The sequence below is a fragment of the Camellia sinensis genome, chromosome 4 (assembly GCF_055761805.1).
Source record: "Camellia sinensis isolate YWXY chromosome 4, ASM5576180v1, whole genome shotgun sequence".
Lineage (NCBI taxonomy): Eukaryota > Viridiplantae > Streptophyta > Magnoliopsida > Ericales > Theaceae > Camellia > Camellia sinensis.
In genome coordinates, this window is record NC_138964.1 from 81693850 (window position 1) to 81719317 (window position 25468).

General features: G+C 39.2%; 1 protein-coding gene across 1 annotated transcript; it reads left to right on the forward strand.

Annotated features, from left to right (window-relative positions):
* Positions 1-23158: 23158 nt before the first annotated feature.
* On the forward strand, positions 23159-25170 carry LOC145823857 (uncharacterized). The gene is made up of 2 exons (XM_082923391.1): positions 23159-24141; positions 24663-25170. The coding sequence occupies exons 1-2, from the start codon at positions 23159-23161 to the stop codon at positions 25168-25170; spliced, it is 1491 nt and encodes a 496-aa protein (XP_082779517.1).
* The last annotated feature ends 298 nt before the right edge of the window (positions 25171-25468 follow it).

Consider the following 25468-nt stretch of genomic DNA (forward strand, 5'->3'; position numbering starts at 1 on the left):
CTTGACATTTCATATGATCATGTTTTGTAAAGAAAAGAGTAGAATTTGACACATGTATGGCAAAAATATTTAATCTAGAGTTTTGTTTTGAAGAATTGAAAAAGTATTTGAGATCATGGTTGCATAATTTTCAAGAATCCATGTTTTATGAAGAGCTTCAAAGCTTTTAAGTTTAGCCATGTGAGCTTTGAAGATGAAAGGTGTGCTTTTAAACTTCAAACTCAGTTCTGGAAAACCCAAAATTCGTCGAGTTCACTTGAGCGAAGGATCTGTGGTTCGAGCAAATTTCGTATGCATCTAGTATTTTTGCAGACCTTGGCAATTGGCTTGAGCGACCGAGTGTGCGCTCGAGCCAACTCAACTTTGTTCAGCACTTGGCTGGAGCAACCATCGAGCGCACATTTCTCGTATCCCATACTTTTGCAGTCAAGCCACACCACTAGAGCGAAAATCCTGTTTTCAACAAATTTTGACTAACACTCATAAGTGCATATTTGCATCCACATACTCTTTTTGGCATTCTTAAACTTCATTTAGACATCCTTAGTCATGGAATAAGCTAAAATGCACATAAGAGAATCAATTAAGATACACCATTTGTCACGAACGTGTGTTTCAATGTGTATCTGTGCAATGAGTTTTGTGTAAGTGGTCAAGCAAGGTCAAACATTAGTGCCAGCCCACTATGAGTAGTATCTTTGTAAAGAAATGTTGTGAAAGTGTATTTTGATTTACCTCAAGAATACTATTTTGAAATTTTATTTCGATAAGAATTAATTATTGTCTCTTTTGAAACATAGTTGTGGCATACTTAGTGTAGCCCTTGTTTGGGATAACAATACTATGGCCCTTTGCTATAAGGCCCTCGCCTGGAGGAAATAATACCATGGCCCCTTGTTATATGTGCACAGAGATCTGTGATGTTGACCCAAGTGGTCCCTTTGCTTGACCTGTATGGCCCCTTTATTAGACCCATGTGGTCCCTTTGCTATGCCTTCGGGCCATTTGTTGCACTGTTGGATGTACCATATATGATTGTGATTTGTGAACTTTGACACGACAAGTATTTAGTGATGATTTGCTGCGAAGCCTATGTGATGTGATTTTGTATTACAATAGACATCATTCATTTAAACTCTTTATGTTGGTATTACTCACTGGTTTTGGTTCACCCCCTTTCCCTATATATATGTAGGTGAGCACATGGAGCGTCAAGTTTAAAGCAACCTCTGTAACGCCCCAATTTTCATACCCAAACGACAATACAATAATCATGGCCCTTTTAAGGAAAACCAATTATACAATCCCACACTTGCATTTCATAATGTAAATAGTTCCTCATGCGATAATACATTAATCCGACAACAAGTAAATACAAGTTTCCAAGGCTTAAGCCCAGTTACACATAATGGTTATTCAAATCCACACATACAAAGCCCTTGGCTTACAATCAGAGTCACAGCAAATGAGCACATTATGCTCTCTGCACACACTTCCATGCCTTCAATTTGGTGGAAACACCACATCTTTTCCTGCACAAAAATCCCGTAGGGTGACCATAAAGCCCAGGAGGAAATTTTTAACAAAGTATATACATTTTATACAAGTCTCGTGAGATGGAATGCTTATGCCATGCCATGCCTTTTTGAAAGTAAAACACACCTTTATCTTTTGAAAACCATCATGCTCAATGATGTCATACAATTTCAACTGCTCAACATTTATCAAATTTTATTCAAGGGGCGGTAAGTACAGCTCCGTAAATCCCTAGGTCGGTGTCTACAGGTAGACTATACAAGTACTACCAATTTGTCATTTTTACCGGTAATAACCGGAAGGCTCGACACCTCAAATCTGTCATTTTTACCAATAGTAACTGGAAGGCTCGACACCTATAATCTACACCACCTTTCAAGACTTACCACCGTATTTACCCCAAAACCATTTCATGAAAACTAGTTTCTCAACATTTTTTTTCTGAATGCAAAGTTTTCAAATCAAATTTCAAAGCTCTTCATTATCAAATGAATTGATATGCCAATGCAATGATTAATAATACAATGCAATATTTATTTCACTTTCAAAACTCCCACACAATATTCCTATTGTGATCAAAATTCTCATTTCTCATTTCAATGCAATTTCACAAGACGAATAAATACTTTTATTTCAATTCATCAAAGGGATAACATAATTCCCACATTTCAAAGTTAGTCATTTCAAGAGTATATCAACACTTTTAAATAACAATTTCCAAAACTTCAACAATTCTCTTATTCCATGGAAAACCATCGTTTATATGTAATAATAAACAATTTTCAAATATCATTTATTTTGGCACACAAAATAAATATAACAACATATTCTATAGATTTTCAACATCTTTCTTAAAAATTCCCAATTTCTAGGCTTTCTCACCAAAAACCATTCATCTTCAAATATTTGAGAAGATCTCACCAAAAACATCTTTCTTTCATCAACATAGTTCAAAAACCCTCAATTTCTATTTTTAGAAGGAAAAGAAAGTAAACCCACTTTCAAAATCACTCATCATCTTAAATCAACAATGAATTTTCAAAACTAATCAAAGGATGAATTTGAAAATCATCTAGATCTTGCAAAAACATATATATAACTCAAAGGAAATCCCTACCTCAAGCTCAAGGAGAAGATGAGCAAAACAAGGTTGAAATTCCAAAGATGTCAAAACCAACTTCTACTAGGATCAAAACGAAGCTCTTGACAAGATTTACACTTAATCTCAAAGGAGCAAGGCAAGAAAATGCTTCCAAGTGAGTAGATCTAAAGATCTTTGAGCAAAAAGTTATTTTGGAGAGGATGGAAGAGTCTCACGGCTTGGAGAAAGAAAAAGAGAAGAAAAGGTAAAGAAGAGGTTAAGTGAGGGACCTATTTATAGTGCTAGGTCAAAGAAAAATGAAGTCCCAAAGTTAACCCAAAAGACCAAGTCAAAATTCCCAAACAGTTGGCCCAAAACGTACTAAAATCTGGCAAAAAAAGTCTACAGGGGTCAACCCTTTTAACACAGGGGTCGACCCTATGAAGAAACCTATGTTTGACAGCATGGAAGAGGGTCGACCCTTACATAGGAGGGGGTCGACCCTATTTTCCAGCAACTAACACAGACATAAGAGGGTCGACCCTCTCCAGACTGGTGTCTACCCTATTTTCCAGCAACTAACACACAAACATAAGAGGGTCGACCCTCTCTAGTCTGGTATTTACCCCATTTTCCAGCAACACTTCAGAAACTTCACCAACAGGGAAGGGTCGACCCTTGCATAGAATTTTTAAGTCTCCAAGGAACTTTTGGCAAGCATAAGTGCGAACAACCAAACCCAACAAGTTTAAATCGGATTATTCTCCTCTAAAACCAACCCATAACAACACCAAAGATTTCCAAAATAAAAATAAAGGATTCGAATACACTTTCCCAAAAGTTTTAAAGGACACAAATGCTACAACCTCAAAAGTCCACCCCTCTGTCAAGCCACCTTGAAGTGCCTCTGTAATGGGGCGATCTTGGTCTTATGTGGAGCCAAGTTCTGTTAACCCTACTGCTTAGGTTTTTTTTTTTTTTTTTTTTTTTTGGAGTTTGTTATGTTTGGATGTTTGTGTAAGTGTGTAAGACGTTATAATGTAACTATGTGTTTATATCTATAAGGAAGGTTGAAGTTTTAATTATTTATGGATTTTCATGTATACACTACTCAATGGACATGGTTGTATTTTAATATTGCTTCCGTAGTGCCCCATTATTATTTTGAAATATCAGTTTTGTCTTTGAGGCAAGAGATAATCTGGGATTACTGGCCGGTCATGACCTAACCTCTCGGGGTGGGTTCGGGTCGTGACAATTTTCAGAGCAATCCCAGATTATCAGAGCACGAGTTATACCTCACTTATTGTCCATTGAGCATATGGTGTCTAGAAAAGACTTGAGGATTGCATTCATATCCATTTGAATATCAGAATGAGGTAACTTTTGAAAATGTGTATATATATGTGTGCATGCAATGTATTTGTTATAATACAAGTTTCATGTAGATAATAGTGAGAACAAGAGGGGATGAATTGGTGGAGTCTACCACCCCCACCTCCGATGCCCGTACCACCGATACAAGAACACCAAATAGATGACTGAATGATTGCTCTCACTAGAGAATTCAAAAAGATGAAACCACCCTCGTTTCTTGGGGGAATTGATTTGTTGAAGGTTGAGGCTTGGGTGTTGGGAATTGAAAACTGATCTAAAGTGTTTCCTTGTGCAGACACACAAAACGTTCTGTTGACAACCTTTGTAATGCCCCGCCTTTTATTACCCGACTTCATTACCAAATCCTTACATTATTACCCTTTCAAAAGATTGCATTCATTCAGGAATAGGTACAAAATAAATAGTAGCGTTCTCTCACTACAATGATGCTGATATATAAATAAGACAAGATACAACGCCCTTAGGCTAACATTGAATTACAATAAATAAAAACAAAACGGATTTACCCTTATACAATACATGGCTCTCGACCGACAAATTAAAGGCCCCGTGGCCAGCAAAGTAAAAGACATCAGTCACGAACAATCTTCCAACCTTGTACTTGAAAAAATTTTGTCAACACGTGGAATGAGCACTAAGCCTATTAGAGATCCTGAAGATGCTAACTAGTCACAACATATAGATAAAAATGATCATGCATGCACCACGATATACCATATAAGTAGTATATGACAGTTAATATCCCAATGTATACTCATATAAATATGTTTTTCTCAAAAAGTTCCTCTTTACTCAACATAATATAAAACCATTACTTCTCTTAGAAATTCTCGTTTATCTTCTAACACACATTTCAAAACCCCATTCTTCTTTTGATAAAATCGTCCATGTTAACATAAAAGAATTTCACTTAAACAACTATTCTGAAAACATAACCCCATATACAAGTCTTAACCTAACTCCACATATCACCTCACCATACTTATCCATACACCAATACATCAACAATCTTCCCTAGCTATAAGCCTAAGGGCTAAAAGACAACCACAACACAAAAGACCAACAGCGCACATATCTAAAAATAAATAACCGAGAATAATACATATGACCAATGTCATATCCATCGGCATACAACATGATTGGCAGATTCCACAACACAAATAACACATAACACTTTAACGGCCTCACTCGAAAGGGGGTGCCCCTCAGGTCATACTTTACCGAGCTCAAATTGGAAGGGAATGAAGAGCCTATCACAAGGCACCATGCTTTGCCAGCTCAGATATGGCAGGAAACGAACCGCATTTCATACCTTATCGGGCATAAACCGGAAGGGATGAGAAAACCTCTATTAAGGCACCACGCTTTGCCAGCTTAATACGGCGGGAAACGGACCCCCAAACAACACCACAGTGAAAGCATAACAAGCAAACCAACATCAATAATACACAGGTGTAATACATACACCTAATTCAATTATCACAACCCCGAGTATTAATAGCTAAATACATTAACCCACTTCCTTCAAAATGTGCTCCACGCATCGCTGTTCAACAAGGGGTTTTCTTACATTTTTAAAATGTTTTCAAAACACAATACAAATTACTAAACACCAAATCATACTATCCAAGGACCATCTCACAACATAACAACATTTAATACACGTTCCAATCACGTCTTTAACAATATAATCCATAACTCAACAATGAAATTGTTTATCCACAATGTCCATTTACAATCAATAACATACCATCCAACATTACATTGCTCACCCTATGATAGTACTCATAACCTATATCTAACAACAAGCAATACGATTCCACCGATGGCTAAGGACAAAACTCTAGACACCAATCTCATAATCCAAAACATTAATTAAGTATAACTAAATTCCTATTCTCTAGTTTATAAAAGAGTTAACAAAATATCCATTTGTTTTGAAACATAACTCCAAAGTTCCCATATTTTCAACACACCCAAACACTCATTTATATTGTCATTCCCCAAAACCCCAAAACTGTTTATAATAGGCACAACTCACCATTTACATAACATTACTCATCTTCTCTATCCACAAGTCCCTAGTTAGAAGCCAAGGCTCAAACATGAAAATCATACTTTAATGCAATAAAAAGTACCACAGGTCTATCTATAGCGAAGTATTGAAAAGAAGCTCAAGAATCCATACCTCTTAGAGCGAAGAGGAGAAAATCTGAAAATTTACTAACGACAAAAACGTGATCCGCTCAAATTAAATGGAAGCCCTAAGCAAGCTCTGCCCTTTTTCCCAAAGGGCCATGGTTGAGAAACCACTAGAATGAGAGTTTTAAAGAGAGAAGCTCTAGATCTAGGGTTTTTAAAATGCTTAGAGAGAGAGAGAGAGAGAGAGAGAGCTGAAAAAGTGATCCAAAAGGTGACTTTTATGAACCGATATACAAGCAGACCGCTCGAGCGCAAGAAGTGTCACTCGAGCATCCAGACACAAAAAGTGTGACCGCTCGAGTGTAGAATACAAACTCCCAGAAGTTTTGTAGATAGAAGACCACCGCTCGAGCTCAAGAATACCGCTCGAGCACAACATCAGTCGAGCGAATAATGCAACCTCCTAGTAGTTTTGCAGACCTGCAAAATTACTGAGAGTTTTCAAACGCCGGTCGAGCGTAGAGACAAAAATCTAGGCAACAACAGTTTTGAAAAGCAAGCCACCAACTAGTTCCAAATGCAACTAAGACACTCCAATAACCAAACTCAATGAGGAATAAGGAGAAACAAGACATTAAAAATCATATAATGCAATGAAACCCTGATCCTAAACATCAAACGGGTCGGGTCTAAACTAGAGTCTTTATAACCTCTCCCCTTAAGGAATTTTGTCCCCGAAAAAAAATGAATACACCCGCGAACCCCAAACTAGATCCATATGCGGGATACGTTGTTGGATCTCGGTCCGATACCTCGGTGCCCCAAAGACCCCCGAGAAACACACACAAGAGAGAAACCGCAAATGTCTCTTGATCTACAAAACCCATTGGGATCCACAAGGCTAACCCAAATAACCAAACTGCTTACTCCCAAACGCCAAACACGTTTCAACCGTCCACAACCAACTAAACACAAACCGTGCTCTCAACATTTGAACACTAAGGGAAAACCACACTCATAACTAGAAATTCTCAAGTAACTCTCACCAAAAAGAGTACTACACCCTCAAACAACGGCCCATAGAGACAACTCTCCGGTACAACCAAAACAACTAACGTCAAACTCATTCAAACCCAAAACACGTCACTAATAACCAAAACCAAATTCACTTTTATAAGGTGAAACAAAACAATCACATAAATCAATTTAAGCAACAATTTTCTTATTCATTTGAAAACTCTTTCAAAACTCATTTTCCCCAAAAGTTATTCAAACTCACACCATTTCCAAACAAAAATTTGCTCCAAAATTCCAAGAAAATCAAATGTTTTGCAAACATTTTCTCCAAACAAACCGTGAAATTTCAAACCCAAAGTTTTCAGTTGAAACAAAATGCCATGAGAGGCCATAAAACCAAACTCACTTTCCAATTCATTTCTCAACAATATTCGATGAATCTCAACCATCACCCAACAACCTCTATCACACACTCGGTGATATCACAACACAATTAGCACATTTCTGCAGTAACGATGAACAGAAATAAACACAGCTCTAAGAGAGATAATACAACACACATAGCTTCCAAAATCCAGAAGTTCCAAACCAATACAACACCAGTAATATTAATTCGCATAATTCAATGGCGCAAAAGTGTTCGCAAAATTGACACACTAACATATTACCCTAACTCAAGAGGTTCTACACACTCATAAGCGAGGCTCAATGCCCCTAAATATAACCGAAAATACCCTTCAACCTTACAACCACTTGCTCAAACCAAAACCAATTTTCGACGTGACTATATGTCAACCAACTTTGAATACCATATAACCAACCCATTAATTCTCCATTCTCATAACCCAACAATTCAAAACAAAACATTACCATTATACCACTTCATTCTTGTCACCCCAAGACTAAACACAATGCAAAACACACCCTTGCCATTCAACGAGCAATACGAAACGAACCTAAGTGTAGACACCCCATTTTGACTGTCCTTAAGACTTGAGTGCTCCACTCTGAACACTTGATGATAAAATGTTACGTTATGCAATCATTCAATTTTTCAACAAAAGAATTCAGTTTTGAGCTTTAAAACCTAAATGTTGCACACCCTTTGGACCAAAACCTTATTTTTTCTAGCTCGACCACTCAGCGAACAACTAGCTAGCAAATGGTTGCCACCTCATGGCCCGGTGGCCATGTTCAGTGTAGTAGATATTTTAACAGCTATCAGCTACTCCCATGCACATGCTTTGGACCAGCTATCTTCTTTGTAGATATTTCCGACGTGAGAAGTTGTTTTTCTATAAATACAACACCCACCTTCATGGTTTGGGGTTAGAAAAATTCTCCAGGTGCTTATAGCTTGCCCAATCATCTTCTGTACCCACCTTCATGATTTGGGGTTAGAAAAATTCTCCAGGTGCTTATAGCTTACCCAACCATCTTCTGTACCCTTTTGCAATATAGATACACAAAACATACACCTTGCAAGCTCAAACTTGAAGCTTTTGCTAAGATTCTTAAACACAATTTCAGTTCCTTGAGAGTGTTTAGCTTGTGGTTTGTGAACTAAGAAGAACATCCTCTCTTTTCAAGAGATGATCTTTGAACTCTTTAACCATCTTTTCTATCTCTTTTTCTTGTATTTTCATAGTGAGTTCAGAGTTGTTTTTAAGCTTAAAATGTAATTAAAACTTTGTTAAAAGTGAGTGAGCTAGCTACCCTTTCATTGGCTAGTTCACTTGTTGTGCACCCCTTTGTTTTTCTTTCATTTTCTTACCTTCTTTTCACTTATTTTGGTTCAATTTTAGTACTTTTTTAGCACTGTTTTAGGTTTTTTTTGTGTGAATAAATTGAATATGGGCTAATAAAAGGGTCCTAGTCCTCCCCGCTACATGTGTTTTTACTTTTTATGCTTTAAATATCATATTTGTGTTGTTGTAAGTCCTCTCGGATTTGGCGTGTTGAGAATATAGCGGCCAATCTATTGAGTTTATCATTTTTAGCTTTCCTTATGTAACAACCTTGTGGTCATGAGAGGATTACAGCTTAGGCTTAGCTACCCCGCCACAAGTTAACTTATCTAGTGCAAATTTCTTGCTTTCATATTATCCGGTGCTTACAACCTGACTTGCATGATTTCAAATCAAAAGGTTGAACAAGTATGTTAATCTAACTCTCATATTGGTCAAAATTGTTTTAGTGGAAAACCAAAACAAAAAAATGGTCAAAATGATGAACTAGGGGCGCAGTTAAGTCAGGTGTTCTGTCTTTTCCCCATGGTCAACATACTTGCCAGAAAAGGGCACTTTACCTGCCAGAAAAGGGCACAACTGAAGCCAACAACAAAGGGTCGAAAGCTCTCTCAGCCTCCGAGCAGCGAGGTATCAAGTCAAGTGCAAAACATGAACTAGAAAGGGAGCAAGATATTTCACTCCCTTCTGACCGCATCCGAACTGGCCAAGGGCGTCATCAACCGATGTCAGTTGCAGATTTGCTAGACACCCAGTTGTAGTGCAATCCCTCTATGGGAAAGCTCACTGTTGTGAGCAGAAGAAAGAGAATCTAGCAGAATGCTAGGGGCAAGAGCGCACAACTTCTTTTTTACCCATTAACCACCCAGGAGAGAGATAAAAAATGAGAGATTAAAGAATAGAGAGATGTGCGTTGAGAGAAAAAGTGAGAAAAAGACTTTTTCAAAAAACAAGAGATTGAGTGCTAGAGTGATGTGAGAATCACAAGTATGAAATGGTGGGAAACAATACCTGAAGAAACAGGCTCCCTATGAACTGAGAGGTCTCTCGCGTTTGTAACACGTCTGTGTGTTGTGTCTGTTGTTTTGTTTGTCTCGATTCTTGTTTCGAGTCATTTCGAGCATCAATAGATGTGTTTAGGTTGTTTTACCTTTGTTTTCCTTTGTTGATTCGTTTTGACTCTGGTCAGTCGTAGGCTCAATACCCAGTTGAGAACTTATTTCTCAATTTCAAAAATAAATCGTTTTGTGCTTAGAGTGTTGTGCCATTCTCCACATTTATGCAAAACAGGATTTGTTCTTTCATAAAACTGTAGGGTCCATCCCAGGTCACATGAGAACAATAGAACCAGGACCTATCTGAAGCTACATAGGTTCCAGACTACAAAGCAAAAGAAAAGAGGAAAAATGTTGGGCATCTGAGTTTGTTTCAACTTCAGCAAGTTTCGTCATTGCATTCCGTATGTACCTCTCCAAGCCTTGTCAATGCTCCGAAGTATGAGTGTGCCTCTACCTCAAGTTCAAGATCAAGTCTGCTTCAAGCCAGAATGGTGATTAGAAGTACTCTCCCAGAGTTCGAATGGCTGATGCCTAGAACACAAAGGTTTGGAATTTCTGAGACTAAAGTCTGGTTTAAATACCCATGGGTGTACCCCCAGCTTGAAATCTGTATGGCTGCCCCATAGATCGAGATAGCATGTGTATGCACCTCGATTCTGGATACTGAACCAACCTAGTTTGTCACCCCATTGGAGAATAGGGAAAGTTGTGAATATGATCGGGAAGAAAGGCGACATCTGTGACTTCTTCATGCAGAGGTTACTCATTGTCAGTATTTCAGGGCCTTTGTACTACGAGTTGAAGGTAAGTGTTCAAAGAACACAAGGGGAGATCCCCATCGGAGTAGAGCGATTCATCGCCACTCATTCCATGAGGTGCTTCCTAAAGTGCTGCTTTTTTTGTTTATTACATTCCCTAACCATCATGCTCTACATTGCTTGTAACATGTATCTTATCATCGCACTTACTGCATTTATTTGCATCTTGTGTTATATTGTATCGTTTATCCTTTTACGTCGACCAACGTTTAGGATCATTGTCCTCAGGGGCTTTCTCAGGACGTGTGAAGCGCAGCCTTGGGCAAGTTTTATCTCGGGACACGTGAAGCGCGAGCCCGAGTGGTTTTTCAGACCTCTTCTCACGGTTTCAGCCTGGTTAGAGTGTTCTTTTCCTCACACGATTTCAGCGTGTTTGGAATTTATCTCAAGTTGCGTTGTGTGTGCACCTGGGCGGTTGTTTTTGGACCTCTACTCAGGATTTCAGTGCCATTAGAGTGTTCTTTTCCTCAAACAATTTCAGTGTGTTTGGAATTTATCTCAGGTTGCGTCGTGTGCACACTTGGGCGGTTGTTTTTGGACATCTTCTCACGATATCAGCGTGGTTAGAGTGTTCTTTTCCTTACACGATTTCAGTGTGTTTGGAATTTATCTTAGGTTGCGTCGTGCGCGTGCCTGGGCAGTTTGTTTTCAGACCTTTTCTCACGATTTTAGCGTGGTTAGAGTGTTCTTTTCCTTACATGATTTCAGCGTGTTTGGAATTTATCTCATGTTGCGTTGTGTGTGCACCTGGGCAGTTGTTTTGAGACCTCTTCTCACGATTTCAGCGTGGTTAGAGTGTTCTTTTCCTCACACGATTTCAGCGTGTTTGGAATTTATCTTAGGTTGCGTCGTGCGTGCACCTGGGCGATTTGTTTTCAGATCTCTTCTTAGGGTTTCAGTGTGGTTAGAGTGTTCTTTTCCTCACACGATTTCAGTGTGTTTGGAATTTATCTCAGGTTGCGTCGTGCGTGCACCTGGGCGGTTTGTTTTTAGACCTCTTCTCACGATTTCAGCGTGGTTAGAGTGTTCTTCCTCACACTATTTCAGTGTGTTTGGAATTTATCTCAAGTTGCGTTGTGTGTGCACCTGGGCGGTTGTTTTTGGACCTCTTCTCACGATTTCAACGTGGTTAGAGTGTTCTTTTCCTCACACGATTTCAACGTGTTTGGAATTTATCTCAGGTTGCATCGTGCGCGCACCTAGGCAATTTGTTTTCAGACCTCTTCTCACGATTTCAGCGTGGTGAGAGTGTGCATTTTCTCACATGATTTCAGCGTGTTTGGAATTCATTTCAGGTTGCGTCAAGTACGCCCTTGAGTAGATATTTTTGCACCTTTTTCTCACGATTTCAGCGTGGTTAGAGTGTTCCTTTCCTTACACGATTTCAACGTGTTTGGGATTTGTTCTTCCTTCTCTCATAATTCCAGCATGGTTGGATGTGTTTCAGCTGTTATTATCATTTTCTGTGATTCGAAACCTTAGGGTGTGTCCCTGGTTTCACACCATTTCTTCATTCACGTGTGCCACGCAGTGGGATCTTGTTTGCCGCATCGGGTGCGCCTAACGGTAGTTGTTCTTTATCCTTCTCCGCATGAGGCGCAGTGAGAAATACATTTTTTTCTTACATCCTTTCTGTGTGAGATGTAGTTTGGTTCTTGTTTACTTGCTTATGTACGAGTTTGCTGTAGCATTTCTTCGCATAGCATTTGCTTAAAATGTTGTCTTTACTTTGCATAACATTTGTATCTAGATGCTTTATTACTGCTTTCTCTGCATGATCATAAGTTATGTTCGGCATTCTGCATGTCATTTGCATCTTTCCCCTGCCTGCGGGCGCATCTCTCTGTTATCTTGCTGTTTGTTTAAGTCTTTGGCCTTGTCAAAAATGAGTCGTCTCTAGGCTTTGACATTCACTCCTGTCACTTCTTGACTTTCGTGTTTTGTCAAAGAAGGGCAACTGTAGACACCCCATTTTTGACCGACCTTAAGGCTCAGATGTCATCGTTTGAGCACGCGGTGACCGTGCATGTTTGTGCTCATTTCGAGTTTCTGGAGTTTTCGGCTGAGTGCCTTGCCTCCAGGCCTCTGAACTCTTTGTGTTTTGGCTTGGTTTGTAGACCATGCCATGTTTTCCCTTGCCTGGAGGGAGAGAGAGGTCTGTAGACCACTTTTTGTGGTCGTAGACCACTTTTCCCTCTTGTAGGCTAGTTTTCGATTTCCAGAACCTTCGGTCGAGTGCCTTGTCTTTCTTCCTTTTTGGTTTGGTTTTCAACCAAACCTTGTTTTCCCTTCCCTGGAGGGAGAGAGAGGTCTTGTAGACCCCCTTTTTTGTGGTCGTAGACCACTTTTCCCTCTTGTAGACTAGTTTCCGATTTCTGGAGCCTTCGGCCGCGCTCCTTGTCTCGGGACCGCTTACCGTTCTCCTTATGGCCTGGTTTTCGAACCATGCCTTGTTACCTTGGTCTAGAGGGACACAGAGGTCTTGGAGACCACTTTTGGTGCCCGTAGACTTGTTTTCGAGACTTTCGGCTGCACGCCCTGACCCCCAGACTCTTGTCTTGCATCCTTTTTGGTTTGTTTTTTGCACAAACCTTGTTTTCTTTGCTTGGAGGGTGGAATGAGGGTTGGAGACTCTCCCTGAAAACCACTTGTGTTCCCTGCCAGCCAGTTTTCTTCCATATAGACCACTTTTGGTGGTCTACAAGTGGTTTGCAGCTAGAAAAAGTGGTCTCCCACCATGCCACTACCTTTCTCTCTCTGTACAGACCACCTTTAACCCATTGCCGACCACTTTTTGTCCTGGCCGACCAGTGCAAGTAGTTGCCCGACCACTTTAACTAGTCGGCCGCTTTCCTGCAGTTTCCTGAAGATATTTTCTTGCCAGCTGTGCCAGCTGGTGAGCACAGAAACTGTCACGCCCCAAACTTGCCCCTAAAAGTTTGGGCATGACCTACACAGAAATGGACGCATAACCTGGTATACATATCAAATGGGGCCTGAACAAAAGCATTTACCAATATAAATTAACATAAATAAAAGAACTGTATCCATTGAGCGACCACTATCATGCCAGGATCACAGACAGAACATAAGGCAAATAAACATACAGTGACATGCATCAAAGAGTTAGCTATGTACATATATATATATACTGACCAAGCCCTTAGAATTGGGCGTAAAACAACATGGACAGGCAAAGGAATTATATATACATCAACCTTAAGCAGACAATCAGAGTGTAAAATCAAAAGCTCAGCAAAAAGAGTTGCCTTCACTTAAGTGCCTGGACACTTTGAGGTTGACAGAAGAGGCACGGATGCCATGGGTTAAAACTGACCTCCAGGTGGAGTGCCTACAGAAACAGACATAACACAAAGTGAGTTAAGCTCAGTGAACAGTAGTACATAAACAATTTAAAGATTAACTTAATTTACTTACAATGTACACATTTCTCTAATTATATAAGTAAATGCAAAAATCCTGTGGTTAGTTTGATTCTGTACACATTTCAGAACAGTCTTGTCGGTTCATAACTTCACAGATTGGCCCTTGGCCTGATGGGTTCACACATTCACAAATTAGCCCTTGGCTTAACTTAGATGCATAACTTCACAAATTGGCCCTCGGCCTTTGAGATTCATAGTTTCACAAGTTACAGATTCATACTTCACAAGTTGGCCCTCGGCCTCATAATTTCAGAATTCACAAGTTGGCCCTCGGCCTCATAAGTTCACAAATTCACAAAGTGGCCCTCGGCCTCATAAATTCACAAGTTATACCTTTCATATCTTCACAAATTATATCTTTCATAATTTCACAAATTGTATCTTTCATAACTTCACAAATTGTATCTTTCATAACTTCACATAACCAAGTGACCCATAAAGGGACCAAATTGGCTTTAAGCCCAGTTCTTGTATGTATGGACTCAAGAAGTGGCTCGTACGGATTCTAGAGGTGGCTTGCATTGCAGCACTTAGTTCCGTACAACAATTTGTTCCATACTAGGAATCAATATTTCTTGAAGACTGAACAATTCATATTATGTCATAGCATAAACCAAGTGAATAAAAAGAACAGAATAATGCCAGGTTCATGCAAATACCGTTCACAATGGTGCACATAAATTTTCCTTTATGATTCATTACATGTAGCCATAGTCATTTTACGTATAACAAAGCATTAATAATAATTATTTACAGAAACACATGTGTCGTTACAGTACTATTCATGGGGATAGAACAATTCACACCATAACGTGAGTCATATAACAATGTTATTGATATTCAATTCTTTGACGTATAAGGCAACCCATGGTTCTGTTCGATTTTCATTTCGTTAATCCATTCTTGGTAGATGTCTATGTCATAAAACATGTATCGAACTAAATAAGGCCGTAGGAGTCCAGGATAGGACGTTCAAAATATCAAGTTCCCATTAAGCGGGGTTTATATTCATAATCCCTTCTTACCAACCAGTTGCATAATATTAATAATTCTTGTGCGGAGTTATAGGTAATTTACAGGTTATTACACATTAAGGATAACCATTAACCATAACCAAAATGCAGAGTAGTTTCAGAGTCATACCAAAATATACATAATCTTTTAATGTTCTCACCGATCCCTAAACAACATAAATGCTTACAAAGAACAGTGCGTTAACAATAAGAATTATTAACGGTAAGTAAACGTACAATTGCAGTACTACTACTCACAGTGATCGGTTCCCGGTGGTAAGGGTACAATGTCCTCGTCTCGATCTACAATTACAGTGCACAACACATAATATGAGGTTATACTCGATCTTTTACTCATTCTCTTCGATCGTTCAATCAATTAGTCATGGTGGTACCAAGCTCATTATTCTTTAATAAGTTGTAATCCACATCTTAGAAAACAGGAGAAATCGATGGGAAATGGTTTAGGTGAAGAAATGGTACAAAACTAATTGACATAAGGTGAACAGTCATCACTAATTTGGGCATAACTATTTCTGTATTTAGAATTTGGGAGTGAGACTAGCGCCATTGGAAACTAGACTTCCGGGGCTTGATTTTAGGCTCAAAAATTACTCAAAACGAAGTCTGGATGGAAAAAATATGCTTATTCAAAATTGGTTGGGCAGAGCTGTCTCCGCACGTGCGGGGGAACAATGCCGCACGTGCGGCCCTGGACAGTTGCAGTCCGAAAATGGCTGAAAATTTGGGACTTCTCATTTTCAAAATCAAACCTTAATTACATGTAAATCAAAGCCCAAAACCCTTTAATACATGACCAATTTCACATTATTATTCTTCATCAAACACCATAATCTCAAAATAAACAAATTTAATGATTTTAATTCTTCAGTCAAGGAATTCTTAGAAAATCAAGGTTCATGGGTTCAAAGCTTCCTTTATTATCATGATTTCATGAAATTAATGTCTTAAACACAAGGATTCAAGATAATTGATCTTACCTTAGTTCACACTTTGATTTCCTCATGGTTCTCTTTAATTTCTCCAAGCTTCCATGGTTGCTCTCCTTCTTCTCTCCAATTTCTTCAAGCCACCCTCAAACTCTCAACAATGGTGAACCCTCTCTCTCACTCTCTCTTGGCTCTCTTTCTCACGGGTCTTCCCCTCTCTTTTTAGATATTTTGAGCTCCTAAAAGATAAGTCCTCCTCTTATAACTCATATACACCCATATGATTAACTACATAAACTTTATCACAAATACGGAGGGCCAAACACGCCCTTACGAATCGCACAAAACTAAATTTCAATTAAATTTTTCAGATGACTCTAAAAATTACGATGATCATAAATATGTCCCCTGTTCCGATTTCTGAAGTCTCTAAGGCCTTCAATTTGCAGTACCAAGTTAACCACCCAAATGCACATTAACGAGCTAGACAAATTAGATTTCCAATTAAGTTTCCCAAATAGTTCTAAAAATTTCCATTAACACATCTAAGTCCTCAATTGTGATTTCTGAACCCATAAAGGTCGGAAATTCAATTTTAAAGCCGTGGCTCAACAGATAATGCTTCAATTCCAAAGGATATAATTAAATTAAAACATCTCAGCTCATAGATAAATACAAATGATTTCTTCTCCATGTTTTGGGGTCATTACAGAAACCATCCTCCATACACGTGTATGGAGGGATTACATCTAGCTTCGAGCTTGTTCAACAAGCTTGAGGCTTGTTTTTCTATAAAAGGGAGACCCTCTCTCCCTTCTCCTGGTTGAGAAATTGGCTGAGGGCTATACATATCATCTATATCTATACTTCTTTCTTTCCTTCTATATTTGGGCTCAAAAGTGTAGTTTATTCACACTTTTTCACACAACCACATAGTGAAACACAATACTCTTGGAGGTGAGGCACCTAGAAGCTGGTTTTGGTGTTTTTGGATTGGTTTGAGCTCTGAAAAGCTGCTAGAGTTGCAGCTTTGAAGTTGTTCTTCAAGGGTGAGTCAACTAGCCCTTGAAAGCTTTATTTTGATTAAGCTTTTGGACCTATATGCATGCTTATTTTGTCTTGACTTTGTGCTGCAAAAATTTCTGATTTCAAGTGTTCTAAATGTTTGTTTGAGGCTTCTTTGGTGTTGGGGGTGGTCTATCCCCTCTTGTGCCTTGTTTGGCTTTGTTTTTGTGCTATCCTTTTAAGCTATTGGGACTACCTCTTTTTGACCTTCTCACCACTGAAACTCGGAGGAATTTCAGTGGTGGAAAGGGTGTTTTGAGGTCCCAAATAGGAGGAGGTCATCTCCTCTCCTTGTATCTTGGTTGCTTGCCTTGTTGGCCTCATGTTTGAGCATATTTATCTAGCATATGTTGGCCCCATCTCAGCATATTTTTAGCCTTATTTCAGTATTGGATACATCTGTTTTGGCTTAGTTTAGGCTACCTTTGCATGCTTTATACACTTGTAGTGTAATCCTTACAAACTAGCCTTGTATGCCTCATGTTTTAGCATGTCTTGCTAGCCCATTTTGGCTCTATCTCAGCGTGCTTTTGGTGTTGTTTTAGCATGCCTTAGCTCTGTTTTAGGTTGGTTTGATAGCATCTTGCATGCTCCTTGCACTTGTAGTGCATTTCCATTCACTAGCCTAACATGCATCATGCTTTAGACCATCATTCTAGCATCCTTTTGGCTCTACTCAAAGAAGCTTTTATTCATGTTTTACCATGCTTGAGCTCTGTTTTATGTTGTTTTGGTCATGCATGCCTTGCTTCGTATAGCCATAGTGCATTCTAGCTCACTGGTTTTGAGTTTCCAATCCACTAGCATGCATTGCTTGGGCTATTTGCATGATTTGGCATCATTTAGTATATGATTTCATAGCATGTTTCACTTCCATGTCTTCACATCTTTCACTCTCTCAATGCTTTGGAGGGTTGGTGCTTTATGCCTTAAATATGAGCAATTATGCATGCCATCTTGCCTAGGCTTTTGGACCACCATTTCAGTGTGTTTTGGGTCTTTTTTTGCCATCATACAACTCTGTTTTTGGTTGGTTACAGCATCCCTCATTTGTTTCTTACACTTGTAGTGTAAGTCCTCTTTACTAGCCTTGCATGCCTAATGAGTGAGCTTGTTATCCTAGCATGTGTTGACTTGGTATTATTCCATTTTTGGTGTTATTTTGACATGTCATAACTCTAATTTTTGTTGGTGAAGCCATCTCATGATTGGTTTTGGTAGGTGTAGTGTAATCCTCCTTGTTGGCCTTGCATGCTTGTTGTTTTGGCCCTTCATGCTAGCTTGTTTTGGCTTTTCTCCATGCATGTTTTAGCATCATTTTGGCATGCTCTATGACTATTTTGGGTTGTCTTGGTCATATGGTTCATGTATTGCATAGCTGTAGTGCAATTGGCCTTGCTAGCCTTGAGTTTTGAGCCTCGTAGCATGCTTTATTTGTGACATGTCCATGATTTGGCATCATTTCACATGTTATTTCAGAGCATATAGCATTGCCATGTTCTCACTTCTTTCACTCTTTGAGTGCCTTTAAGGGTTATGCCTTTGTGCCTTGCTTGTGGCCTAATATGTATGCATGATTGTCTAGACTTCTGAGCTCCCATCTCAGCATGTTTTGGTCTTTGTTTTGACCTAATTGAGCTCTGTCCATAGTTGGTTCAGTCATTCGTTCCATGTATTGCATGCCTCTTGTGTAGTCCCTCTTGGTGGCCTTGTGCCTTAGACCCTCTTGCATGCCATACTTGAGATGTTTGCTTGCCATGACATCATTTCACATGATATTTCAGTGCATATAGTGTTGTCAAACTTCCATGTTTGTCACTTCTTGATCATGTTTGAGAGTTGTGTTCTTGTGCTTAGTTGATGAGCCATTGCATGAATAGGCATTATCTTACTTTTCATGCCACCATTTCATAGCATTATGGCCACTGTTTTGGGTATGATTGAGGTCTGTCCATATTCAGTTTAAGTCCATATAGCATGTTGTTTGCATTTTGTTGCATTGCATTGTGTTCACATGTTGTTTGCATGCTTTTGTTGCATTGCATTGTGTTTGCATGCCATTAGCATTGTTAGGTTGATTATGTTGCATTAGCATTGTTCGCATGCCATTAGCATAGATAAGTTGATCATGTTGCATTGCGTTGTGTTTGCATGCTCATGTTGCATTAGTATTATTTGCATGCCATTACCTTTGATAGGTTGAGCATATTCCATGCATTGCATTGTGTTTGGATCGGGAAACACGAGAAACGAGGGACGTTTCATACTTGAAGTGATGAAACGTTCCTCAATTCTCGGTCGCCGACCCTCTTGATCATGCATGATAGAGGTTACGGCTCTTATGTGTTCCTTGTGCATTCATTCACACTGATTGTGTAATCTTGGCTTCTCGGCCATCGTGCATTGCGATGCTCGGTTGGTGGCCCGAGAGTCGAGAACCACACCCCCTTGAGCTCATGAAATGATAGGGAGGGTGGTTATGCACACATATCTTACAGATACACTGTCGTGCCCCTTTTTGCTCTCTCTTGCAGCAAAATGGAGTTGTGCAGAATTTTCTGGTCGGTAGGCCAGAAAAAATAGCTAGCCGACCACTTTTTCTGGTCTGTAGCAAACGTAAGTGGTCTACAGGTGGTGTAATAACCTAACCCTCGTACATGTTTCCTGGTATACTTTCAGTCCCCTATTCTGCGCATTTATATGTTCATTGTGAAATTCCATGTGAAATGAAGTTTAATTAAGTGATTCTCATGAATATAGATTCATATCTGTCTAATAGGGGAAATATATGTTACAATTATAATGTTTGGATCAGAAATTGAAAGCCTTAGTAGCCTAATAATCTGAAATTGATTTTACATTTAAGATCAGCATGATTTTTAGGTCATAATATGATTTTCTGTGAAATTTCAACTTGGAATGATTAAACTGATTGATTTTCGTCTTTATTCACTTTTATATAAACTTAGTTCTTTAAACACTTGACTCGTGATCCTTAACTCAAAATATCTCCTGAGAAAGAGGGAGTTAGAGAAAAAGAGAGTTGGAGAGAAAGACTTCAACAAGGGAAAAGACAGGAAAATCAAGGAAATTGTGGAAATTTGAACTAAGGTATGTAAGATTCACCTTAAATAACATTTTTCTTGGATTTGTGAGAGAATCCCCTTTCATTTATACCATCTACGGTTAAAATTGAGATCTTGTGCAAGTTGTTGGTTAATTGGCAAGATAATCTTATCATTTTGTTGTTTTGATTTAATTTGAACCATCTAGTGAGAAGTACATCTCATTTCTCCAATTGCTAAGTTGAGTTCATCTATGTGAACAAATGGCTACATATATATATGTGTGAGGAAGTTGGAAATATTATGAAAGTGAGCCATGTTTATGAGTTTTAAGGATTAAAGATCTAATCCATATTCAGATTGTTATATGTTTGTAATTCCTATTTACATGATTTTAAAACCGTATTCTAGCAATTAATGGACCTATTTTGAGCCTCGTAGATGCCTACCAAAATTGGGTTTTTGTTTGGAATTCGGACTGTAAACTGGGCAGAATCACCGCACGTGTGGGGTTCATGGCAGCACGTGTGGGAAGCCTTGCCACACGTGCGGGGCTCACAGCCGCACATGCGGAAAACAAGGGAAAATTGGGCTGAAGACACTGAAAAAAAGCACGTGCGGGACCCTACTGCCGCACGTGCGGCGCATGCTGGAAACGTTTGTCTGCTCTGTTTTATCTGTTTAGCCCTCTAATATTATTGAAATCTGTATTTGATGCCTTAAAATGTTTGTAAATTCATTCGAAGCAAAACGAATCAGAAAATATTTTAAAAATGAAAGGAACTAATGTATGAGTTGTGCATGTGTGTAGGTCGCAACCCGTGAGGAACAATCAATCCGCTATAGCACAGTGAGTAATAGTACTGTAGCAGTACGCTTTACTTATCTCTAATGATTACTATTAGCATTCTATTAATCACAAATTAACTGTGTTACCTTACGCGAACGATTGAAAGAATCTGTGTACCTCTGTATGACTCTGAAACTAGTCTGCTCTGATGATATCTGGGCTTATGGCCAATCTGTGGAATCTGCTGGGCCTATAGCCTATCTGTGAAATCTGTTAGACCTATGGCCAATCTATAAAATCGGTTAGGCCTAAGGCCGTTCTGTATATCTCTGGGCATTAAGCCGCTCTAAATAAAATATGGGCCTGAGGCCATTCTGAGAATATTTACCAAATAAGATTAATCATATGCATCTACACTTATATGCATTATAATTCAAGTTTATTTAGTGATTTGTTTAAGTACTACTATTCACTGAGCTTCGCTCATTCCATGTTATATCTGTCTTTGTAGGTACTCAATCCGGACGTCAGTCCTAGTCCGGCTTAGATCATTTGTCTTTTGCTCCTTACACTGCGACCAAACACTTAGCAAAAGCTAATTCATTTTTGTGGAGTCCTTGCAGAACTTTTAGCTTCGTGCACTGAGTCTTTTGTCTGGATGTTGTAAAACATGATTAACTTCCCTTAACATAGTTTTTTTGCATCCTCATACTCGGGGATGGGCCTGTATATATATAACTACATGTATGTTTATTATACATTAGATTTTATGTGTTTGATCCTGGCACACTAGTATAGCTCAATGGATGTTATTTTGCATTATTAACCGCTTCCGTTCATGCCCCATATGTTATACACATAGAATTTGATGTCCGTTTCTGAATAGATCATGCCCATACTTCTAGGGGTGTGTTTGGGGCCTGACAAGTGGTATCAGAGCACGAGTTGCTATCTCACACACGAATCCATTAAGCCTTAGGATATCTAGAAAAGACTTAGGCATCATGCATAATATTCTGAATGTGAATGGAAAGATTGATGGCAATGTTAAATGCAATCTGCTAACGCTAATGATTATGATCCATGTTTATTGTATATTTCTTACGTATGTTGTAATTGATTGTCATGTAGAATATGGTGAGAACAAGAACGGAAGATCCGAAAGATGCTACTTCTGCACGGTTAGACGGAATGGAAAGAATGATGATGGAAATGGCGGAGACCTTACGACAATAACAACAATAGCAACAACCGCCACCGCCATCGGTACCTCTGCCTGTAGTACAAGATCTCCATGCTAAGGACCGAACTATCACTCTTAGGAGGGAATTTAAAAAGATGAAGCTGCCATCATTCAAAGGAGGAATATAACCAATGAAAGCTGAAGCCTGGGTATTGGGAATAGAAAAGTTGTTTGAAGTTTTCCCTTGTACTGAAGCTCAAAAAGTACAACTTGTTGCCTTCACTCTTGAAGACGAAGCGCGGAGGTGGTGGATGCTTACGAGAACCATGTATCAAGGCTTAACATGGGACAGATTCTTGGAACTATTCTATGATAAGTACTTTCCGTAAAGTATGCGAGACAAGAAAGTGACTGAATTTGAAACTCTTCGACAAGGAAGCAAGACCGTTGCAGAGTATGAAGCTCAATTTGCAGAGCTAGCCCGGTTTGCACCTCATATGGTGGATACGGATTATAAGAAAGCACAGAAATTTGAAGGGGGATTACAGAGTGCTATCATGGATCGAGTCAACATGTTGAAGTTACTCACCTATGTTGATGTGTTGGAGAGGGCTGTTATAGCAGAGGGAAACATTTTCGCCCAGAATCGGATCTTCGAATGGAAAGGAAAGAGGCAAAACACATAATTGTCAAAGGGGTCAACCATTCCACCTAGCAAGAAACAAAACTCAAGGACTTCTAGTACTTCCACCCTTACTCCAGACTCGACTCCTGCTTGTTCAGAATGTTGAAAGAAACACCGTGGGACTTGTTATCGGTTATCTGGAGCATGTTTTCGATGTGGCAAAATGGGTCATTTGGTAAGGGATTTCCCTCAGAGGAATCAACAAAATGGTAATAGGGTTGCTACAAGTTCAACAGGGTCTACACCAGCTCCGTACACCAAGTCAACTGCTAAGCCTGTTAATAAAAAAGACACCGCAAGACAAGGCAGGGTGTTTGCATTAGTTCCGGGAGATGTGCAAAATGCTACAATAGTGGTGTCAGGTATATTTATTGTTCACGGTCATTCTGCTTATGTATTGTTTGATTCTGGCTCTACCCATTCCTTTGTGTCAAAACTATTTGCTCAAAATTTAGATATATCTGAAGAAGCATTATCTTATTTGCTATGTGTGTCTTCACCTTTGGAAGACTCTATGGTTTGTACTTCTGTATATTTTGCTTGTGAACTCCTAATTGGGGACATACGGGTATATGCCAACTTATTGGCCCTTGACATGATTCACTTCGATATTATTCTGGGTATGGACTGGCTGAGTGAATATGGTGCAACTATTGAATGTTTGAAAATCAGTTTCCATCCTCCGGGACAATCAGAATCTACCCTTCACGGATGTGGAGTGACTTCCCCACCTTACTTAATTTCTGTAGCAAAGGCTTGTAAATTAATTCAGAAAGGGTGTCAGGGATATTTATGTAGTGTTTTGGAAGGGCAAATGATGAATGGGAGTATTGACATGATTCCAGTTGTCTGTGAATTTTCAGATGTTTTTCCGGAAGAATTACCAGGGGAGTTAGTAGACCGTGAAATCGAGTTTACAATTAAAGTGGCACCGGGAACTCCACCCATTTCTAAAACTCCGTATAGGATGTCACCAGCTAAAATGAAGGAATTAAAGACTCAGTTGCTAGATTTACTGGATAAGGGATTCATTCGCCCGAGTGTCTCTCCATGGGGTGCACCAGTTCTGTTTGTGAAAAAGAAAGATGGGACACTCCGATTATGCATAGATTACAGAAAACTTAATAAATTGACAATCAAGAATAAGTATCCATTACCCAGGATCGATGATTTGTTTGACTAGCTACAAGGGGCACAAATCTTTTCGAAAATTGATTTACGGATCGAATACCACCAACTGAAGATCAAAATTGATGATGTTGAGAAGATAGCTTTTTGAACCCGGTATGGTCATTATGAATTTATGGTTATGCCCTTTGGAGTCACTAACGCACCGGCAACATTTATGGATTTAATGAACCGTGTCTTTAAGCCCTATCTGGACGAGTTTGTGGTGGTATTTATCAATGACATCCTTATTTACTCGAAGAATGCAGAAGCTCATGAGAATCATCCTCGTGTAATTCTTCAAACACTCCGAGAAAAGAAACTGTATGCAAAGTTGAAGAAACGCGAATTCTGGCTACATAAGGTGGGATTTTTGGGACATGTGATAACAAAGAATGGGGTTTATGTCAATCCACACAAGATTGAGGCGATCGTGAATTGACCAACTCCTACTAATGTGATTAAGGTGTGGAGCTTTATGGGATAAGCCGGGTCTACAGGAGGTTTGTTCCAGATTTCTCCAAAATCGCTGTACCCTTTACTCAACTAACTCAAAAAGGAGTTGTATTTGAATGGTCAGAACAGCGAGAATCTACCTTTCGAGAATTAAAAATAAAGTTAACTACAGCTCCAGTTCTTGCCTTACCATCTGGTACTGAAGGATTTGTGATATACAATGATGCTTCCCATAAGGGATTAGGGTGTGTGCTTATGCAAAGTGGAAACGTTATTGCTTATGCTTCACGTCAACTTAAACCCCATGAAAGGAATTATCCCACACATGATCTTGAACTAGCAGTAGTGGTTTTTTCTTTGAAGATATGGCGGCACTATCTGTATGGGACTACCTGTGAAGTTTATACTGACCATAAGAGCCTCAAGTACCTTTTTACTCAGAAAGAGTTGAATATGCAGCAGCGGCGATGGTTAGAGCTTATTAAAGACTATGATTTGAAAATCTGTTACCATCCTGGTAAAGCCAATACAGTTGCAGATGCACTAAGCTAGAAAGGCACGGGGAATTTAGCAAATTTGTGTACGGAACAAAGAGAGTTCTTGGTTGAATTAGATAAAATGAACGTAGACCTTGGGGTGCATGAACGGGAGGCCATAGTAGCAGTAGTGATGGCCCAACCGACATTAATTGAAGAAGTCAAACTACGTCAGATGGAGGATGAAATTCTGAAGAAGATATGCGATGAGTTAGAGACAAAACCGAGACCGGGATTCAATTTGGTGAATTCAGTACTCAAATTTCAAGGAAGATTATGTGTTCCCAATGTGTCAGAAGTTAAGCAAAAATTGA

Excerpts from the sequence above, each read along its gene's own strand:
- LOC145823857 (XM_082923391.1), top strand. The coding sequence starts at position 23,159 with ATGGGTCATTTGGTAAGGGATTTCCCTCAGAGGAATCAACAAAATGGT. Across the intron at positions 24,142-24,662 it reads AAATTGACAATCAAGAATAA|GAGGTTTGTTCCAGATTTCT; the intron begins GTATCCATTACC and ends CCGGGTCTACAG.